Source organism: Rhodamnia argentea, chromosome 4 (genome assembly GCF_020921035.1).
Source record: "Rhodamnia argentea isolate NSW1041297 chromosome 4, ASM2092103v1, whole genome shotgun sequence".
NCBI lineage: Eukaryota > Viridiplantae > Streptophyta > Magnoliopsida > Myrtales > Myrtaceae > Rhodamnia > Rhodamnia argentea.
Window position 1 is genome coordinate 21489550 of NC_063153.1, and position 21770 is coordinate 21511319.

At 38.9% G+C, this 21770-nt stretch overlaps 1 protein-coding gene across 1 annotated transcript; it reads left to right on the forward strand.

The window, feature by feature from the left end:
* Positions 1 to 1106: 1106 nt before the first annotated feature.
* Positions 1107 to 21462, forward strand: LOC115741066 (brefeldin A-inhibited guanine nucleotide-exchange protein 5). The gene is made up of 34 exons (XM_030674773.2): positions 1107 to 1259; positions 1411 to 1567; positions 2216 to 2291; positions 3725 to 3977; positions 4402 to 4523; positions 4628 to 4686; positions 5806 to 5863; positions 5940 to 6024; positions 6170 to 6373; positions 7073 to 7131; positions 7218 to 7287; positions 7369 to 7437; positions 7744 to 7866; positions 7945 to 7998; positions 8090 to 8178; positions 8277 to 8373; positions 8486 to 8584; positions 8715 to 8900; positions 9708 to 9818; positions 9891 to 10075; positions 10722 to 11348; positions 11903 to 12320; positions 12525 to 12764; positions 12863 to 12986; positions 13074 to 13222; positions 15817 to 16173; positions 16714 to 16880; positions 17044 to 17300; positions 17516 to 17691; positions 18655 to 18771; positions 18959 to 19095; positions 19206 to 19509; positions 20244 to 20339; positions 21040 to 21462. Exons 2-34 carry the CDS (start codon positions 1453 to 1455, stop codon positions 21103 to 21105), a joined length of 5349 nt encoding a protein of 1782 aa, XP_030530633.1. The 5' UTR covers positions 1107 to 1259; positions 1411 to 1452; the 3' UTR covers positions 21106 to 21462.
* Positions 21463 to 21770: the final 308 nt, after the last annotated feature.

The following is a 21770-nucleotide window of genomic DNA, read 5'->3' on the forward strand; positions in this document are numbered from 1 at the left end:
TCCAGAGTAATTCATCATTATCGAATGCAACATTCAACTCTCTGTTGTATTGCGCTGTGTGTTTGTTCGCCCATTTGTTTGTATGATCGCAAGCCTTTATGAAATAACTTCAATGAGAAAGAAAAAAAGAAGGCGTTAAGACAGACCCTCCTGACCTTGAGTGCAAAAGTGTTGAATTTTTTATTTGAAGCATAAATATTTTGTTGTTGTTGAGGAAAAAGTACGAAAAAGTTATACACAAATCCTTTAAGGTATGCCCTTACAAAAAAAAAAAAAAATCCTTTAAGGTATGCAATGAGACATTTGCAAATGGCTTCCCTCTTGGGGCAAGCTGCCCATTTGAAGGTCCATTCGAGTTGACAATCCTACAAAAAGCTAGTTTCTTTCGAATTTTCAAACGGCCCGCCCTCGTCCATTAATTGATTGGGGCTAACATGCAAGACCTTATTTAAGGGGAAATTCTTATCCGAGCCTGAATCTAATGGGTGAAACACATTGTAACGATTGATTTTGTGTAATCCTTAAAAAACAACAACCATGATGTACAGTTCAACGGCCTTGGTCCAAGGAAGAAATTCTCTAATATGACGACCATTAAAAAATATCCGCGCTTTGCGGCGCATGTCGTACTCAATACCAGTCATAACATCTAAAAAATTCATACAATGAGTTACCATACTTTATTGAAGCGTAGCATTCTTTCATAGAGAAGAACATAATCATTGGTTACATACGCAATTCCGTAATTTTCCGTACGTGTATTTTGTTTCATCCTATCAAAATCACACTTGAATCAACTTGTAGTCTTGATTAATTAAATGAGCATCTACTTCTCCATTCCAAAAGCACATGGAAATCAAATCCAAGAAACCTTCTTCTTTTTTCTATTAAAGTTCTATTTTCGTAAAGTTCAACAAGATAAACTAAATTAAATCATCAACAACATGGAAAAAAGGGGGAAAAGAAAGAAAGGACATAGTCCGAAAGACAGGCCCAAATTGACGGGCTTAAGTGAAGCCCATCGAGGCCCATACCCGAGGACCCGAAAATGCAAAAGTCCAAATCAAGATAATCGCCAGAAAAGAAATAATAAAACGTCAAAAATCGTGCTCTTTCGACTTCCGTCGTAGAATATTTTACCAGCTGTGCTCGCCGGAGCTGAGGAAAACAGAGAGAGATGCAGGTTCCTCTTCTTCTCTAGCTCCGTGCAGATCTGCATCTCCCCTTCCCGCTAGATCTCCGATCCCACGAGGCCAAAGGTACGCTTCTACGTCGCTTTGCGATCGTGCCGTGTCTCTGTGCATGAGAATGCCGTGATCTCGTGCCGGAGATCTCTCTCGGGCTCGATCCCTCCGGTTCGAGGTTCGCCGTTGACCTTCTCGCCGCTAATTCTTCCGTCCGCGTTCGTAGCCCGCGCAGCGAGTGCGGTGAGGAGCGAGCTGGAATCGAGAAATGGCGGGTGGAGCGGCGGGCGGGTTCGTCACCCGAGCGTTCGAGTCGATGCTCAAGGAGTGCGCCAGCTCCAAGAAACATCCCGACCTCCGAAACGCTATTCAGTCGTACATAGGTACGTGCAATTGGACATCGCTTCGGTCGTTTTCTCTTGCGCGCGAATCGTGAAGTTGGCGACTGTCGAGGCGGAGATGCTGATTTGGTCGCTCGTTCGTTTCGTTTTTTGCACAGAGTTAGGCGCGTTTGAGTATCTGGTTTTGTCTTGTCCCAGTGCCCGGTACTGTAATTAGTTTCAGGCCCTTTCCTTGCCTATGCAAGTGCGCTGGTCAGTCAGTTCAGTCGTGCTCTGAGAAGTGATTAAAAAATGCTGAATGAAAATGTTATCTGTTTCGGAGAAAAGCCGTGAAAGATGAACAGCTTCAGTGCTGAAGTGGGGGCTTAGTGAGAGTTGCTGTTGGTTGCTACCTGTATATAGATGACTACTATTTTGGTTTGATTGTAGTAGCCTTTTACAATTTCCTCTTTAAAGTATGTTCCCATAACGAGTCCTTGAGGCAGAACACGATTTGAATTGTCAGCTTGTCAATTTTTTTTTTTCTTTTGTTAGAATGCTGGTCCATTTGCCAAGTTTTGGCCTTTTTATTTGACGTAATAATTGATTGTTTTTCTTCGAGTCTTTCAGTTTCCATGTCATCTTGTTTCAATTTTATTGCATTTTGTCACTAAGCGTTTCGAAGGCTCATCAGGGTTTATGTTGTTTCAGACAGTACAAAAGAGGTCGCTCAACCTTCTGCTAACAATGAGGCAAAGGGAGCACAACAATTGGCTGCTGAGGGGAGGTATGGGAGGTATGGGAGTAGACTAAGTCAAAACTTGCTAGCTTTTTTTTCATCTTACAATTTGTCACTATAGATTTCTTTAAGCTTCCAGGAATTTCTTTATTGTACTCATTCCTTCGTATTTGAGGTCATGTGCCGTGTAAATGAGATTCACCTCCGAGTCAATTATTTTCCTTATCATGCACCATTGGGATGAAAGTGTAATCTCTAGGTGTAAGATTTTTTTTTTTTTTTGCTTACTCCTCTTTGCTATTTCTAGGACATGCATAATTTGAAATAACGAAGTCTTGTGATGAGCATGGTGTTTGTTAGGATTTAGGACATATGATAAACTTTTGTATGAACTTAATTCACAAGTGTAGCGGACTATGTATGTCATTCTCCTTTTCCATCCTCACCAGCGAAGAAATTTATTTTAGTCGCTTGCATTGTTATTTATATATTTTGTTGGCAAAATCTCTCCAAGAATGTGTTGTGCTTATGTTAAGTTAAAGAATGTTGCATTTCTCTACTTGATAACATGGTAAAATGTGATTCTGAAATGACGTGTAATTGTAACTACATAATCTTTGGACAATAATAGACCACGATGATTTATGCAGCATATGTGGCTTATGCTGCGGCGTAACTTGCAGTTAAGTATTTAAACTGGAAGGAATTTGAATGTGGTTGAAATGATTGATGATTTGATAATGGATAGGACATGCTGAAAGGGATAAAAAGTTTAGGATAGAAAGATAGTGTTAATCGTATGTCGCATTGACTAGGACGATCTAGGAGAATACGGGCACTATGTAAAGCTGTTCCTCTCATCTCACGGAGATGATACTGGATTGAGATCCTGGGGAAAGACTTAATTTGTGCAGATTCTAATTCTTTTTCCTTTGGCAATACTCATGATTGAGGACATGATTTTGTTTGGCTGGAAGGACTGTGCGTTCAGGTGTAAGGAATTGGCACCTTTCTGGGATGGGAATGCTGATAAACCTTTGCAATTTTGCACATTAATTTTAAGTGTGTCTGCGCGTTCTCTTTCTCAATAATTTATTTAAAGGACATAGTTGACATTTTTCACTGCTTCCTTTCCATTTTCACACGGATTACTAGCCACAACCAAAGAAGGCAACTGAATTCCTAATCCAATCCATTCATCCACAGTCGTAACTTATTGCTTGTGCCAATTGCAATATGTATTCTGTTCTTCACCTTTTATGATTGGAAATAAGAGGAGAGGTGAAGGGAGGAATTTGACCAATCTCGATTTGGGACCATTTAATCTCTTGTTGCTGTAATCTCTCCCTCTATCGGAGAAGTTTTGAAAATTAACAGGATACTGGATTTGCATCATGTGATTTGATGTATGGAAAGGACTAGACGTGAATGATTTTGACTTGTCTTTAACCCACTTTCGCTACCGAACTTTCTACTCTCAGTGTGGCTGAAACCAATGGTGGAGGCGCAAATCAAGTAATAGAACCTGATCAGTCGCACACAGTAGCACCCAGTGGTGAGGGAGCAGAGCAAGTTGTGAAGCCAGCGGTTGCAGCTGGAGCTATTACAGCTGCATTGGCAAGTGCAGGGCACACACTAGGAGGAGCTGAGGTGGAGGTTGTCCTGAATCCACTCAGACTTGCTTTCGAGACAAAGAACTTTAAAATTCTGGAACCTGCTCTGGATTGTCTCCATGTACGTAACTACAAGCTCCTGTGTAGTTCCAATTTCCCCAAGATTATTTTTGCGACTAGGAAACATGGTTGAATTTCAAGGGGGGCTATAGTCAGTCTACTAGTTAACTCTATGGGTGTGTATTATTATTATCAAGTATTTATGCTTTTAGGCCTGTTGCAACATATTAGTTTTGACATGGCTTGGCTTCATCAATTGGGAACAACCAGCTATCTTTTCTCGACAAGATACTTATAGTACATAACAATTGGGCAATAACCTGTTTGGTCTGATTGTTTTGTCTTTCAGCAATCAGTAGTCTCACTTCAATGTATGGTTATCTTTCCTTTGATCCGCATGTCTGGATTTTATCATCTTCTTATAATTGTCCATGTTACACTTCAAATGACTCGGTAACTAATTTTTCCAACCAAATGTTTTCCAGAAACTTATTGCGTATGATCATTTGGAGGGAGATCCTGGTTTGGATGGTGGGAAGAACGTTCCTTTGTTCACAGACATTCTGAACATGGTTTGTGGTTGTGTCGATAATTCATCACCTGATAGGTATATATTCTTGTATCTTAGTGATCTCTTGTTCATAATATAGTAATGGGGACTATTGTTCATATATGTTGCTCGTTCTGTCCACTTTGTGAAACAATGTGCAGCACCATTCTGCTAGTGTTAAAGGTACTTCTCACTGCTGTCTCATCAACAAAGTTCCGAGGTATGTTCTCACCAATGGAAACCTTATCCTCTTCTATTCTAATTGTTTTCTGTGCTTGCTTTGGATTTTTTGTTCAATTAAGTAATTCCCAGTTTGCTATAACTGAACTCATTGGTAGCTGAGTTTACAATATCTTGATATGGATATGGCAGTTGAAGGGGTACATGGTGGTGCTCTTATTAAGGGAGTTAGGCAGATGTTTTCCTTTTTGTTTCCTTGGGATTTGAGTAATTTCAGTCCATTTAAAGAAGGTGCTCTCCTATTATCTATGTGATGCTGTTCTTGTTGGACTTCATATTGAAAAAATGGTGGCATGTGTCTCCGTGAATATGGAAATATGATGTTAGTTTGATTAACTCCTGCTTGCTGAGTGTGGTTATTTGATGCCAAAATATGACCTATATTCCGTGGTGAAACATCTTTCGCTAATCAAGTGGCAAGTAGTCCATGAAGTAGGCACACAATTAATAGTCCTTGCCGACTTTCATTCGAACAGTAAGTCTTATGATCAAGATTGTTTGCCTCTTGTAAGACCTCCTTACAAGAAGTATCCTAGTCAGTTAAATCTTAGGACATAATAGGCCAAACTTAGTTGAACAGTGAAGCTACAATTTAGCCAGAATTGAGTGAAGCATAGATATAGATGTATACATATTCTAACAACAATCTTGCTGTCTTAGTGTTAGCATATGATGAAATGATAGCTGACATTTCAACAGAGGCACCGGTGTCTTTCAAGATTCTGTCCTATAATCTCCTTTATCATTGAGACTTGAAGAAAGAAATCTGAAAAATTTCAGGGCAGTGGACTGTGTAATGAATAGACTTTAGTTCGTAATTTGATATTGTTGATAATAGATGTCATGACTAAATCAAGTCAAATTGCAAGCAGTGACCAACCATGCTGCATCTTGGGCAATTATGTCCACTTCTTTTTTGCAAACATATTGCCAATAGTAATCTGTTTAAGAGATCACTTGTAGCTCTCATACCGTTGTAATTCAGTTTCTATTTCCCTGCATACGTGAATATGTGATGATGTGGTAGTACCTCAATCTGCAATATACATCTGTGTTCATCCTATGCCCTTTTACATACCCTATGCTGCTTGTGATGCAGTGCATGGGGAATCTTTGCTGGGAGTTATCAGAGTGTGCTATAATATTGCTCTTAATAGGTACGTCCTATTAATTACCATCTACTATGTGATAGAAACTCAAGAAAGAAATTGTGACAGAACATTCTATTTGCAGCAAAAATCCTATAAACCAAGCAACATCAAAGGCAATGTTGACACAGATGATCAGCATCGTATTCCGGAGGATGGAGTCTGATCTGGTAGGGATATATCTTCTGTTCTGAAAATCCATAGACCTGTATGCCTTGATGCATTTGGATATAGATATGTGTGTGTTGCATGTAGGGGAAAAGCAGTTCTCTTTGCACTTTGTCCAACAAAATTAACACGTGTTGAAATTATTAGGTCTCTGCTCCCTCAGTTTCTGCTAATGCTCGAAAACCAGAAGCTCCTTCAGAAGAGAATTTGAGCTCAAAAGCTGAAGAGACTTCTTCCAGTAATGAAAATGAGAAAGAAATGACATTGGGTGATGCGCTAACTCATGCCAAAGAGACCTCTCTTGCATCTGTAGAGGAACTTCAAAGCCTTGCTGGCGGTGCTGATATTAAGGTGAAAATTCTTTTTGTATCATGCTTAAAATTTCTTTTATTAATATCAATGATTAAAGTCACTTGTCCTCATTTGTGCTAACTGTCTTTTGGGCAAACATGCACCCTGCACTATGATTTATCATGTGGATTTGTGCTGCGTACGTCATTTAGAATTTCTAAATCACGTGTTTTGGTAGTGGGAGAGATTACTAAAATGCAATGTTCTTTGCACCTTTGATCTTAGGTTATGAATTCATATGCCACTTAATGTCCAAGATATCTCCATATCGCATTACTGTGTTTGTTTTTTAGGTGCAATGACATTATAGTGTTGCAGGCATATGGAAGGGTTATTTATTGTTTTGTAAGGCATATGCAAGCACAATGCCTCTATTGTAGCAGAAAAAGGAAAGGTCAATGGCATTATAAGTGCTTCAGTTCCATTGTAGGAATTTGCTCTCTGATTCAGCATATATTGCTGAGGTCTGATAGTGTGGATGGAAGCTTTCGTCTCTCTCTTTCTTTTTGATGCCATAGCATCTTGTTTTTTTGGAACAGACACTTCTTTGCCAGATTTTCCTGTTTCAAGCCATAAAATCTTGATCTTTGTATTGCCATGTTGATATATATGCGCAGGCAAGAATCACATATATCCATGCATGTCAATGAATCTGATTCTGACAATTTTTACTGCCATGGCACTTTCTTTACTTCATAGGGTTTAGAGGCTGTTCTTGACAAGGCTGTCCATCTTGAAGATGGTAAAAAGATAACAAGGTATGCATATCTTCATGCTAGGTGTGATTGTGTGGTTGTTATACAAAAATAATTTCCTGGATGCGTTGAACATTTTACTTTCACAGAGGGATTGACCTGGAGAGCATGAGCATAGGACAGCGTGATGCTTTATTGGTGTTCCGAACACTTTGCAAGGTTGGTGTTGTACTCTTTTTTCTGCGTATCTATATGCTTTCATAAACATTTTTCTGAAAAGTCTGCCTGCAATTCATGCAGATGGGTATGAAGGAAGACAGTGATGAAGTTACGGTGAAGACACGTATATTGTCTCTTGAGCTACTGCAGGTCTTTTTGAATCTCTGCTTTGCTGTGGCATGTTTTCTTTGTTTTTTACCTGGAGTAGTCACTAATATCAGTTACATTCTCAATGTCACTTGACATATGTAATTTCAACTGTCGTTTGGCATGCTTGTAGTTTCCTCTGTGAGGAGTGTTCTCGGATTAATACCCTAGCTTCTATTCTAGATTTTGATGATAGACTAGAATCCACAAGGATGTCATGTATAAAAGTGTTTTTTTCCCTTGAGATCTTTGTTGTATCTCATAGTTTGAAACTGCAAATGAATTAAGCTGGGCCTAATATTGTTGCAGGGGTTGCTGGAAGGTGTTAGCCATTCATTTACTAAGAACTTCCATTTCATCGACTCAGTCAAAGCTTATCTTTCATATGCTTTACTGCGGGCTTCGGTTTCTCAATCCCCTGCCATCTGTCAGGTTTACTTCAATATACATACATACATGCTTGCTTTATATATGCTTGAAAATAGTTGGTTTGACTTGAATCTTTTGCAGTACGCAACTGGCATCTTCTCAGTACTCATGCTGCGTTTTCGAGAAAGTCTTAAAGTATGCCTTGGCCTGAGGACACCAGAGATACTTTCTGTCTTACTTTTGTTGTTACCTGCCCCATGATCTTTGTTCATATCTGACTTTTCAGGGAGAGATCGGTGTCTTCTTTCCCTTGATAGTTCTACGGTCATTGGACGGCTCTAAATCCCCCGTTACCCAAAAAACAAGTGTTCTTCGGTACAGTTATTTTTCTATTTGTTAGATCCTTCAACTGTTGACCACGTACAAATGGTCAATATTCAAAAGTTGCTATGTGATGGAGCATATTTCTGCAGGATGCTTGAGAAAATATGCAGGGATCCTCAAATGCTTGTCGACTTGTATGTGAACTACGATTGCGATCTTGAGGCACCAAATTTGTTTGAACGCATGGTAATCTTACTTCCTATATCCCCATTCACTGCACGTTACCGCACTCATATTCTGCCCTTTGACTCTTTTATATGGTTGGTACATCATTCTCAGTGTCTGCTCATTGCTTTAGGTTACCACTCTGTCTAAATTAGCTCAAGGGACACAAAATGCCGATCCCAATTCTGTTGCTCTTTCACAGGCAGCTTCCGTCAAAGGTTCTTCACTTCAGGTAGGTTAATCTGTTTGCTGAGGTCTCGAAAGTTAGCTGTCAGTACTTGGATATTTCTTAACTTTATATTTTTGTGTGCTAAAAGATGATGGCATTTGACTCATCTAACCTTTGTATGTCAATTCTGCAGTGCCTTGTGAATGTGCTCAAATCGCTTGTTGATTGGGAGAAAGCACGCAGGGAGTCAAAAGAGCAGAACAATCTTGATGATGTTTCAGATAGGGAGTCATTGGAGATTGAAAAAAAGGACGATGTGGCCCGGAACTTCGAAAAGGCAAAGGCTCATAAATCATCATTGGAAGCTGCCATCTCTGAGGCAAGTCACACTAGTGAATTTTTTTTTTTTTTTTTTTGAGTATGTTCATTTTGATAGATCAGGAACCTGGGTATGAGAAACAAAAAGCAGTGCGGGAGCTAACATTCTTGTTCAAGGCAAATCTTTTTATTCATCGAAAGAATGGTTGTTCTCAATATATGACCAGTGAAATGGACCAGAAGTTGAATAAACCATGTCATTTCCCATCGGCCAGTTCTATCCTTATTGTGATTTTTCAGAGAAAGTGGCCAAGACAATTAGATTCTTGAATCTGGTATTAGGATTTACTGGAGTGAGTCAGGTTTTTATCATCCACTTCAAATGTTCAATGGAGGTCAATCTGCAAAGTATTGCTGATTGAAGATGAATGGTGAATAGTTGCCTTTTACTGTGGTCTGTGATTTGTTTCTTATTCTGTCTCACTGTTTATTCAATTAGAAATGGCATCTTAAGGATGTTTGTTAGTGATTGCTGTAGTAAGTTGTGGATGAACACAAAACCATAGAAGATGTCCTGTGTTTTGCTACCTTAGAACATGAATCTAGATAGCCTTTTCAAATTTTATCTGTCATAAATAACATATCTTTTTTGTTATCTAGTTAACAGAATCTTTTTTTGTTAGAATGGCAAAGTGTTGCTTGCACTGGATACCTCATCTAAGAAAGCAGCTTGTTAGACCTCACTGGCTTTTCTTTTGCAACAATATCACTCGGTGATATGTTAGAGCTGCACTGTGTGAAGAAAACTCTTTCTTGATGTTTCAATATGCAGTTCTATCGAAGTGCTCAATCTTAGCTCTGTTTGCAGTTCAACAGGAAACCTGTGAAGGGTGTAGAGTTTTTGACATCGAATAAGTTAGTGGAGAATTCACCCACTTCTGTTGCCCAGTTCCTGAGGACTACGAACAATTTAGACAAGGTCTGATCTATAGACTACATTTCACGTATTTCAAGTTTGTTATTAAATTGTCTCAAAATTGTTGCTCTGCAGGCTATGATTGGTGATTATTTGGGTCAGCATGAAGAATTTCCGCTTGCTGTCATGCATGCCTATGTGGATTCAATGAAGTTTTCAGGAATGAAGTTTGATAGTGCAATTCGTGAATTCCTTAAAGGATTCAGACTTCCGGGAGAGGCTCAAAAAATAGATCGGATTATGGAAAAATTTGCTGAAAGGTTTGTACCCGTCTTCATTTTCCCCTCCTTCGGCAGTTAAGTTATAGCAAGTATAGATGTGATGATATTCTGCGTGATTAAAAGTAGACAACTTATGCAACTGAGAGGTAAATGGTCACGGTCTCAATTTCTGGGAACCTTTCTGTATTTTCATCATACGAGTTCATCCGACATTCTTGAACCAGCTTTGTTTTCCATGAATGCACGATTATGTCCATATGGATGGTTCCATCTGCCTGTGTTGATACAATCGAAACTGTCTATGTGATCATTGGTGCCATTGGGAAATTCAATTTGGCTACAAATTTTGGTCAAGTTCCTCCTCTTTCCCCCCTTAATCTTTTGTTATACCCGACATAGCAAAAACTCGCCCCACATTAAGCATTAGACAGTGAACCGAGTTTTTGAAGTCTGTCAATGTCGTGATGGTTTCTTGTTCTGGCTATGACTGACTCGATATCATGTTTTTTTTTTAATGTTTCATATTTGAGAGGCAATGGAGGAATACTGTGTTGTTCGTCTCATATCAGTTGTCACATTTTCATCTTGACCTTATGACGGGGATCATTGGTTGAACAAAGTAATAAGCATCCGGTGCTGTTTATCTTTGTTATCTTCTAAAAACTCTTACGTGTTGCTTTGGCAGATATTGTGCCGATAACCCGGGCCTCTTTAAAAATGCAGATACTGCATATGTTCTTGCTTATGCTGTTATAATGTTGAATACTGATGCGCATAACCCGAATATATCGGCTAAGATGTCGAAATCGGATTTTGTACGCATGAATGTCATGAATGATGCTGATGACAATGCCCCGAAGGAGCTTCTCGAAGAGATTTACGATTCTATAGTTAAAGAGGAGATCAAATTGAAAGATGAGACAGCTGGTATGGGGAAGAGTGACACATTGAAGCCGGAAAATGAGGAAAGAAGCGGCCTTGTCAGTATTTTGAATCTTGCTCTCCCTAAAGGAAAGTCATCAGTCGATCCTAAGAATGACAGTGCTGCTATCGTCAAACAAACACAGGCTATATTTCGCAATCAAGGAGTAAAAAGAGGAGTATTTTATTCATCACAGAAGATTGAAATTGCAAAGCCAATGGTTGAAGCCGTTGGATGGCCTTTGCTTGCAACTTTCTCGGTTACAATGGAGGAAGGGGATAACAAACCCAGAGTTGTTCTTTGTATGGAGGGATTCAAAGCTGGGATACACATCACTTATGTTCTTGGAATGGATACAATGCGATACGCATTCCTAACTTCCCTGGTTAGGTAGGTTCCTTTGTCTAAGCTCTGAAAGCTGATTCTTTACCCAAACAACCCCACTTTCTCCCCCCCCTTTCCTTCCTTCCTTACATCATCATTTGACATTGGGTGTACAGTCCCTTTTACTAGTTTTTTTTTTACTGTCATTTTTGAAAAACCTTTCTTGTTTATTTTTGTTTACAGTTTTATGTTGCAATTTACTCAGCACTAGAATTGGAAATGATCTCTGTAATATTCTTCTTTCATGCAAAGGGTCCTGCAACCAAAGTGGCAACCTGAACGTTAGCTTGCTAAAAAGTAATCGAACAGCGTTGAAAAAGGGCGAATTTACTATTGTCAATTTTTTTGGTGGTGGGTGGGTTGAAGTTTGGGGGAATGGGGGCATGGGCTGGCAAGAAATAAATCTTGGAAGGTGTTAGGTTAATGCTGGAGGTCTCTCTGTTGCACTCTTCAAAATCGTTTATATGGTGGTCAATTATATTAGCATGTTTTGTCTATATTATGATCTGGTTTTGCAGATAATTAGTTTGCTAGATAATAGCTTCATATGCTTTTTGTAGGAGTACCTTCTTGCATGCGCCGAAGGATATGCGCAGTAAGAATGTAGAAGCATTGCGGACATTGCTTGCTCTATGCGATACAGAGCCTGATTCTCTCCAAGACACTTGGAATGCAGTTCTCGAATGTGTGTCTCGGCTTGAATACATAACATCAACCCCGTCAATAGCTGCAACTGTGATGCATGGATCCAATCAAATTTCTAGGGATGCAGTTCTGCAATCTCTTAGAGAGCTTGCTGGGAAACCTGCTGAGCAAGTATTCGTAAATAGTGTCAAGTTGCCTAGTGATACTGTTGTGGAATTCTTTAATGCCCTTTGTGGTGTGTCAGCTGAAGAACTAAAACAGACACCAGCTCGTGTTTTCAGCTTGCAAAAGCTTGTGGAGATCAGTTATTACAATATGGCACGCATTCGAATGGTAATTGTCACCCCTTATCTATTAATTTTCACTAAGTTCTTCAATAAGAGGGCTGTAGACGGTCAAGTGATGTACTCTTCTCAACTAGTAGATTATCCATGAGCTCTCTGTTTTTGATGATTAATATCTGCAATTGCTTCTTATGAGGATTTATTGTTCTCTACACACCTTCAGCTGACATTATCAATGCTTGTTATGATTCAGGTATGGGCACGGATATGGTCTGTCTTGGCGAATCATTTTATTTCTGCTGGGAGCCATTATGATCAGAAAATTGCGATGTACGCCATTGATTCTCTTAGGCAGCTTGGTATGAAGTATCTGGAGCGTGCTGAGTTGGCCAATTTCACTTTCCAAAATGACATCCTCAAACCATTTGTCGTGCTGATGAGAAATAGTCAAAGTGAATCTTTAAGGGGTTTGATCGTTGACTGCATTGTGCAAGTATGAATGAGTGGTTTTCCTTTCTGGTAGTCTTAGCTGAAGTATATTATACCTGAGTTGTTGCAATCATGCATTTTCTGTTTCGTTTGTTATTTCAGATGATCAAATCTAAAGTTGGAAGCATTAAGTCTGGCTGGCGTAGTGTATTTATGATTTTTACGGCGGCCGCTGATGATGAGTTGGAATCTATTGTTGAAAGTGCATTTGAAAATGTTGAACAAGGTCAGATTCAATTGTTTGAGTTTTCTTCGTCAAATATGTAATGCTCTTAGAGCCCATTCAGTGGCTAATACACAGAACATTTTGCAGTTATCTTGGAGCACTTTGATCAAGTTGTTGGGGATTGTTTTATGGACTGCGTTAACTGCCTTATACGGTTTGCTAATAACAAAAGTTCTCATCGAATAAGTTTGAAGGCTATTGCTCTTCTACGTATATGTGAGGATCGTCTAGCTGAGGTAGATTCTTGGTATTCAGTGGTTGAGCATATTGCTTATATTCTGCTTTAACTATATACCTCAAATGCTATGAGCTTTATAACTGTTATGAAGATAAAAGGAATACTAACTCTCATAGTTCAATAAGATAGCATCTCAATGAGAGCCATTTTGTCATGTTGCACTATGATATAATACTGTTTTGTGTCAGGTAAATGCCCCTGAATATCTCCACTGTATATATGTAATGACAGTGATTATATTGACCTGTGCTGGTTAATGCAAAAAGAAAGTATTCTAGCTTTTCGCCAGTTGCATGTTTTTTATCATTGCCCATATGGTGGTCTGTTGATCTTTCTGTTTATTCTGTAAAACTTTTATCACCAAATGTTCGGGTTCAGATCATATTTTTCTGCAGCCTAAAAAGCTTAGATTCTAGAAGCTAAAAAAGGGTATCCTAAGCAATTGCAAGAGTCTCCTTAACTTCTTGAATCACAGAAGTTCTTTTAGAGTTACTGCAGATTGAAGCCTTTATCTATCTTCAAAGATGACCATCAAGAATACTATATCGGGGAGAGGATGCCCCATCTACCTTTAGTTGCGATTCATGAATAAAATATATTTCAAAACTACAAAAACCTTTATAAATTATGATGAAATTGAACAGGAGTGTTAAAATGTGTAGAAAGATGTGAGAAAAGGCTACAGAAAAAGACATGGTTTATCTGTGGAAACTTTCTTAAAGTGAATGTTTGTGCTGTTATCACACTATGCTTTTGCATTGGTAGAGTGTCACCTTTTAACTTCTAAGAAAGATGGCTGTGTTTCAACTTTATTAAGAGAAGTCGGCATTGATGTAGAGTGGTGGAAAACAAACTGTTCTCTAGAAATTATGATGATATGGTAAATTTCACCAATAGCCGTTGTGCTCTTGCCTGAAAATCATAATGGTCCCTCTACTTTATTTCTTTTTTTCAAAACCGTCCATTTACTATTTATAAAAGTGCCACTTATCATCTCTAGGTCAGTCCAATGATGGAATTTGCTGACATGCCATTAATGCCGTTAAATATTACTGATGTGGATTTTTTTTCTTTTTTCAAAGGCTGACTCTTTCTCTCCCCTTGATCACCCAAAAACCCCCCTCCCCCCACCCCCCAAAAAAAAAAAAAAATCAGTGTATTCCTCCTCCTTTGTCTTCTTCAAACACTACCTAATCAAAAACTCACAAAATCTGACACCCACAACCACACCAATGCATAAACCATGATTCGTACCCACTCATGACCACTACACACAGTGATGGCCGCTCAAGTTTTTGAGCTCCTGCTGCCATAGGCACAAGCTCCAGATTGCATGGAAGTGCATCGAGGATTGGCTACTAATTGACTGCTTTGGCAAGAATGAGTTTTGTGTTGCATATGTTGAACCAATTTACTATTTCTATATTTCATCTTCAAGATATAGATTAGACTTTTGAGAGTTCGAGTTTTTGGTTGAATTTGGTATTGTTGGAGCCAATTTCTAGTATTTGTTCATGGGACCGACTAGAGACCTCTTCTATTGAATCATTAGCTGCGTTTGAATGTAGCTCAAATGCTCTCTTTGTCGTCCAATTCAATTGGGGAACATGGTTTTCCGATAGAGTTAAATCTTTTTCTTGCTTGAGTGGCCAGCGGCCATGGCAGTCTTGACCCCAGATCTTGAGCTTGAGTGGCCATGGCAGTCACAAGCCTGAAGCTCAAACTTGAGTGGCCTTGGTCACGAGCCTAGAGCTCAAGCAGCCATGGTTGGTCACGAGCCCAGAGATTGAGCTCAAGCAGCCATGGGCGAAAGCACACAGTTCTTAAGCTCGAGAGGCCATGGCAGTGTGCTCGAGTTTTGGCCATGTTGGCCGAGAGCTCAAGCAGCCATGGACGTCACAAGAGAGCTTAGAGCTTGATGCCGTGATGGACGACTCTGGATCCATACTCTCTCTCTCTCTCTCTTTTCTTTTTTAATTTCTATGTTGCTTGTTGTGGCGCTTTTTTGGTGCCATAATAAATTCAAGCGAAGCATAACACAACATGTTAGTACTGGCATCCATGTCAGCAAAAATTGACTGGGAGGAGAGTAAGTATAACGGAAGAACTCATGGTAGCACTTTTACAAAGTAGAGGGGTTGCTTTTGAAAAAACAAGTGGAAGGACGATTTTGATTTTCGGATAGAAGTATAGGGACAAGTGGTGACGTTAACCCTTATGATTTTAGTGCCCTATATCGGATGTGCAGCTGGGTAGCATGATTTAGGAGAAGGAAGGGCTTGCTTTGCACATCATTCAAGTCGTCTGGGAAAGTTTAGGCTGTGCATCTGACCTTAGAGGCTGTCGCTGGTTTGACATGTTCTCGGAAACAGAACCATTGCCCTTGTGCTTAGGATGTTGTCAACTTGTCCCTGATTGTTTAATTTCTGTATGCTGCTGCAATTAGAATTTCTCCTACATCATAAGGATCACTTTTGTTTGTGTTGAAAAATTTAATTGGCGATGTTATGTTTCGTTCAAAGGAGGCATTCTTATTTGTCTCCGCCACAAAGAAGTGGCCTTTGCTAAACTGTTCTTTTATTCTGATTTTAGGGCCTTATACCTGGTGGTGCATTGAAGCCTATTGACGTGGAGGCAGATGCACACTTTGATGTGACAGAGCACTACTGGTTCCCAATGCTGGCAGGTTTATCTGATCTGACAACTGATCCTAGACCAGAGGTCAGAAGCTGTGCACTTGAAGTTTTGTTTGATCTGTTGAACGAGAGAGGTAGCAAGTTTTCAACATCATTTTGGGAGAGTATCTTCCACCGTGTCTTGTTTCCCATTTTTGATCATGTGAGGCATGTGGGAAAGGAAGGCTCAGCTTCTTCTGGGGATGAATGGCTTCGAGAAACCAGCGTCCATTCTCTTCAGTTGCTGTGCAATCTATTCAACACTTTTTACAAGGTATTGTGAATTTGGGAATTAGGTGCTATTGGTAACTATTACTTGGTGACACATATTTGCGAAGGAAAGCAGGGAAATAGGTGGGTAAAATAATCTTTGTTCTTTTATACATGATTCACATAATACTATCATAGCAGCACTTGATAAGACTAAAATTACATGGATAACTCAATAATCTTAACATATCAGGGTGTTGTTTGTGGGTGTTAACAATGGTTTGACTTTTGGAGGATATTTATGCATTCATCCTAGAGAATATTTGTTATCCAAAGATCTGCCATATAGGACAAGGGAGATATGCACATCATCTCTCTAAATGTATATTTTGAAAGATCTGCATACATCCTTCCTCTTCATTCATACCAGTTCCTTTCAACAGAAATCAGTGGACTGAGACTGATTTTCAAACACTGTAGATTAGACCACTAATAAGTTGGCTCACTTCTTTCAGATTGGGGAGCTTAGTTCTCAAACATTTGTTCCTATGGATGATTATTCCATAAATAGCTATTCTTGTCTCAAAGTTTCTGTCTTATGCAGGAGGTCTGTTTTATGCTGCCACCGCTATTAAGTCTGCTCTTGGATTGTGCCAAAAGAACTGATCAGTCCGTTGTTTCAATTTCTCTGGGTGCACTGGTGCACCTCATCGAAGTTGGCGGACATCAATTTAGTGAGAGTGATTGGGAGACTTTATTGAAAAGCATAAGGTGCGTTCATGCATGACTCAATTTTGTCCTTTACTCCTATGACCTTTCGAAGTTTAGGTGCTTTAGACTTTCGTAATTCATTGGCACAATTTTTCTCCTGTTTTTCTGATCTAATACATGCACGACTCAATTTTCTTCTGTTCATATTGATTTCGACGTATAGAGATGCTACATATGCAACGCAACCTCTTGAACTTCTCAATGCATTGGGATTTGAGAACCTGAAAAACCCCACAGCATTGACCAAGGAATCAGAGGTTAATACGGGGGATATTGCCTCACCACGGGCTCTAGACAATGGCGAAGTATATGATCATCAATTGGATGTCAATGATGTAGCTCCAAAGAGCACAAGCGCGTATCTGAATCGCCATCAAGAATTGCCATCTCCTTCTAACTTGGATGGTTATGACGGTGAAGGTAAGTTATATAGTTTACTGGTCGATTGTTTTAGTATGTTTCATGTTGCAGCATCTGATGGCAATGAACTGCACTTTAATTAGAATTTTGTAAAAAATAAAGTAAGTGAATACTTTTCAAATCATTTTGTCGTTCACTGGATTAAGGATTCCCAAACTCGAGCAACAATATTAGAAGATTGTGAAAGTCTAACGCACTAACTCTGTCCATTGTAGGTGTTCCATCACCATCAGGAAGATCTCAGAAATCAGTAGAAGGAGGCATTCAACGTAGTCAAACTTTTGGTCAAAGAATAATGGGGAATATGATGGACAATCTCCTCCTTAGAAGTTTTACTTCCAAATCAAAAGGTCATGCTTTGGATGCTTCAGTGCCATCTTCTCCAGCTAAGGTAACATTCCATTTATCATCTTCATAGAATAACATATATTTTTGCTTTCTGTAGGATAATTACTCATTTCAGCTTCCACTAGTCAGCTTCTTCCCTGACATGAACAAGTTCGCACTCATGCTCTGTCAAAATGTAATATGGTTGTTGTTATTAACCATCCATCCAAGCTTAATTTGGTTGCAATTGATAGTGTACTTATCTTCTCCCAGAATTAATCTCATTGCCATTTACCATGATGGCGTGACATTTCCTATATCTACAGGTTTGAGTGGCTTGTTTAATAATTAATGTGCAGAAGTTAGTAAATTGAAATTTTCACACATCTCTTTCATTTCTTTTTGAATTGCTACTTTATTTTAGGTACACTTGTCGATATGAAACAATTTTTTTTCCCAATTGGTCCATAGTGTGTATTTCTTTAGTGATTAGCATCGTATGCACTTATTGTATGAATAAGGAATGCAGACTTTGCGTGTACTCCCACTGTCAATCTGAAGACTTTCTTTTGAAGAAACCCATGACTGCAAACCAGTTATTTGCTTTGCTTATTCAATTTCTTAGATTAATTTTCTTGAGTTACTAAGTCAATCATTATATCGGATTTGAAAATTTTGCTCTTTCTGTTGACTCTTTCCAGCAAAAGATGTAAATATAATAGTTCAATGAAAGATATATCCATTTAACTGTTGATGGGGAATGAGACCGATATATCATATTCCTGTATGGTTACTGCAACATGAGTTGATGGAGAGAAGAGAAAGGATATTTCTACATTATTCTAGAGTAATTTGTTTTCATGGGGATTCAAGGAAGGGTTATTTTCTTCTTCTTTTTTTTGAAGCATTTTAGGGAAATTCTACTCATTGCAAGCCAAAGAAGGCAGTACTTTTAATATTTCAAAGATGCATGTAATGAATGGCTTTTGGGTTGCCTTTTCTCTCAACTGATCTACTTTTTATGTAGGTTTCAAATGTCACCGAACCTGATGCAAAAGATGAGGAGGAGACTCCATTGTTACAAACAGTTAGAGGGAAATGCATTACACAGTTACTACTACTTGGTGCCATTGACAGTATTCAGGTATAAATTGGTCCTATTTGGTATCTTTGTTCTGCTGTGCACGTCTTTACGAACTGTTAGGCCACCTCCAGCCAGAGACCATGGTACAATGATACAGTCATCAACATTATTTACCATTTTGAGGGCTGTTTATTTCTGTTACAGATCCTTAGATTACTCACCAAAATTACTCTCTCTTAATTTGCAGAGGAAATACTGGAGCAAGTTGAAAGCACCACAAAAGATTGCGATAATGGACATATTGTTCTCCGTGTTGGAATTTGCTACTTCTTATAATTCATACAGCAACCTCCGGATGCGAATGCGATACATTCCTGCTGAAAGGTTTGTCAGGACTGAGAACCTTTCGACTCCACTTACTTACTTCTATTGCTCTATGGCCACTTGATAGAATGGGGTGATTGGGCTTCCTAGTAAGTGGTTTACTTTTGCAGGCCACCAATTAGTCTTCTTCGCCAGGAATTAGCTGGAACATGCATTTATCTGGACATATTACAAAAGACGACAGGACATTGTGTCAAGAACGAGGAGCATTCTGAAGCCAATGGGTCTTCTGACGCAGATCATAATTCATTCAACAGTGATGAGGAAAAACTTGTAGGGATTGCTGAAGATAAGCTGGTCTCGTACTGTGAACAGGTGCTCAAGGAGGCATCTGCTCTCCAGTCCAATGTGGTGGAAAGCACTAACATGGATATCCACCGAGTACTGGAGTTGCGTTCGCCTGTCATAGTAAAGGTACATCTGCTGTATCTTTTGGTCCTTAAAGAATGAAATTAAGGTTTTAATGGTCAGTTATTTTCCTGATTTGGTTTTGTCTAAGTTGCAGTTTGCATAACTTTTGTTCAGAAACATGCCTCGAGTTGCTATATTCTCCTGTTGCTCCTGTGTATTGCATGAACTTATTGTGCCTTTACAGATAAGAGATTTTTCATTTGTCATCTGCCTCCGGAAAATGTGTATCATTCTATGGGAACTTTGATTTTTTATTATCCCTTATTAGTGATGAAGGATTCCACTTTTTTCCACTCTCATGATTCATGTTGGTTTTCTTTAGAACGTTATATTCTTCATTTCCTATGCTAGTATGTGATTATTTCTTCAGGCATATATATACCATCTATTTGTCATTTAAGGACAGCTTCGCTAAAATTCACCCAGCCATTCCTTACTATGAGATGTTAGAATTTCAGATTCGGTGCAGTTTTTTCTATGTTTGGCTGTAACGTTTCCTAAATTCTGAAGTTTGTATGACAAAAAATCCTGATTGATAATTTCACTAATTTGGAAGTAACCTTTCAAAAACTTGTTTACTTTTTCTGGGTATGTTTATAGTTTCAACTCTTCACCTTGCTTTAACTGCGTATAATGAATTCATTTAAGTATAGGCCCGCATCATCTCATTGTATGAGTTGTTGTCTGTCACAAAAAATTTCTGGATATTGCAGAAATGACGATGCTTATCATTTCAGGTGCTCAAAGGCATGTCTTCTATGAACACTAAAATTTTCAGGAGACACCTGAGAGAGTTTTATCCTTTACTCACAAAACTTGTATGCTGCGATCAGGTATATTTTTTGGTCTAAGGCTGGCTTAATCAGGTTAAATGTTGTGAGCCGCTGTTTCTTTAATATCCTCATTGCAATAATCTGTCATCCAGACTCTTCAATGGTTTCTTTAAAAGTATACTTATATTTAGCGATCGATGGGTATGGAAGCTTTAATACTTATCAACATTATTATATCTTGATGTATCCGCAGTGATAGAAGGTTTTATATATTGGTTATTACAATCTACTGCTAATGAATTTGTCCTCAGAAATGAAAATAAAATCAAGATTTACCTTTGCAATTACTCACCACTATTGAAATTGGTATGTTATCAGTGACTGAAAGTAAGACTAGTCATTATACTGAAAACGTTCACTTGATTTAGCAAGACTAAAGTGTAGAACTTCTCGCACTCAACCTAATGCAAACCCGAATAATTTTCCATCCTGGATAGCAAAGACGAAGTTTTGCAAATTTTTTACTCGCTCAGTTTGGGGTTTTAACTGCACAGCGGGAATGTCTGCAAGCAAATAGTGGGAGAGAAGTGCTTAATTGTGCTCTAACTGAAAAGCGGTGTCAAGGGGGGAGGGATAACATTTTTCATTCATTGATTGAGTAACTTGGAAATGATCTTAAAGTGTCGAGTGGGTGCTGATGATGTTCATAGTTTAACTGCGATGAACATATCTGGTGAATTTACATCTTTCAATATTGCAGATGGATGTTCGCGGAGCTCTTGGTGATCTGTTCAAGACTCAATTAATGGTTCTCCTGCCATCATAACCTGTGTTATTCGTGAGTTTTTCCAAGTGATGATTTTCCGCGGTACATACCTTCCATACAGATCAACTCTTGTTCTGCGGACTTTCACGATCTCCCACCATTTGATATTGTTCGCTAGAGATGGGTGAAAATGGTGATTTTTCCCGTCTCGTTTTACCCTCGACAGAGATATAGATCACCGATCATGTATTGCTAGGAAGATTTTGAGTAGCGGAGAGTTCAGTTCTTTTCCCATCTTTAAGGTTTTTTGACGTGTGGGGGTATATTTGTAGAAGCCTAGGATGTGTATCAAGAAGTGAATTAGAGAACCATCAAACGAATTTTTTTATACAAATGAAGTGGGCTCTCTTTTCAGAAGCCTATCACGCAGTTTATCTACTAATTCGTATTGTCAGTCCGATCTCCACTGATGCAGTTCCAATACGGACCGATCGAGGCTGCTGCTGTCGTTCTCCTCTTAAAGCAATGCTAGCGATGTGTAACTTTTACTTGGAGCCGTCCAATTTCATTTGTGTTTTAGAACGTGGACGGATACCACGACAAACTACTTCAGTTTATACAAATTATCGAAGAATGCTTCGCATATCGTCTGGTGGATAAATTGTTGCTGTATTCTGCAGCAAGCTATGCTGACCCAAATATGTTCTTTAATAAGCGCAGCATCT

Excerpts from the sequence above, each read along its gene's own strand:
- LOC115741066 (XM_030674773.2), top strand. The coding sequence starts at position 1,453 with ATGGCGGGTGGAGCGGCGGGCGGGTTCGTCACCCGAGCGTTCGAGTCG. Across the intron at positions 3,978-4,401 it reads CTGCTCTGGATTGTCTCCAT|AAACTTATTGCGTATGATCA; the intron begins GTACGTAACTAC and ends AATGTTTTCCAG. Across the intron at positions 8,585-8,714 it reads TCAAAGGTTCTTCACTTCAG|TGCCTTGTGAATGTGCTCAA; the intron begins GTAGGTTAATCT and ends TCAATTCTGCAG.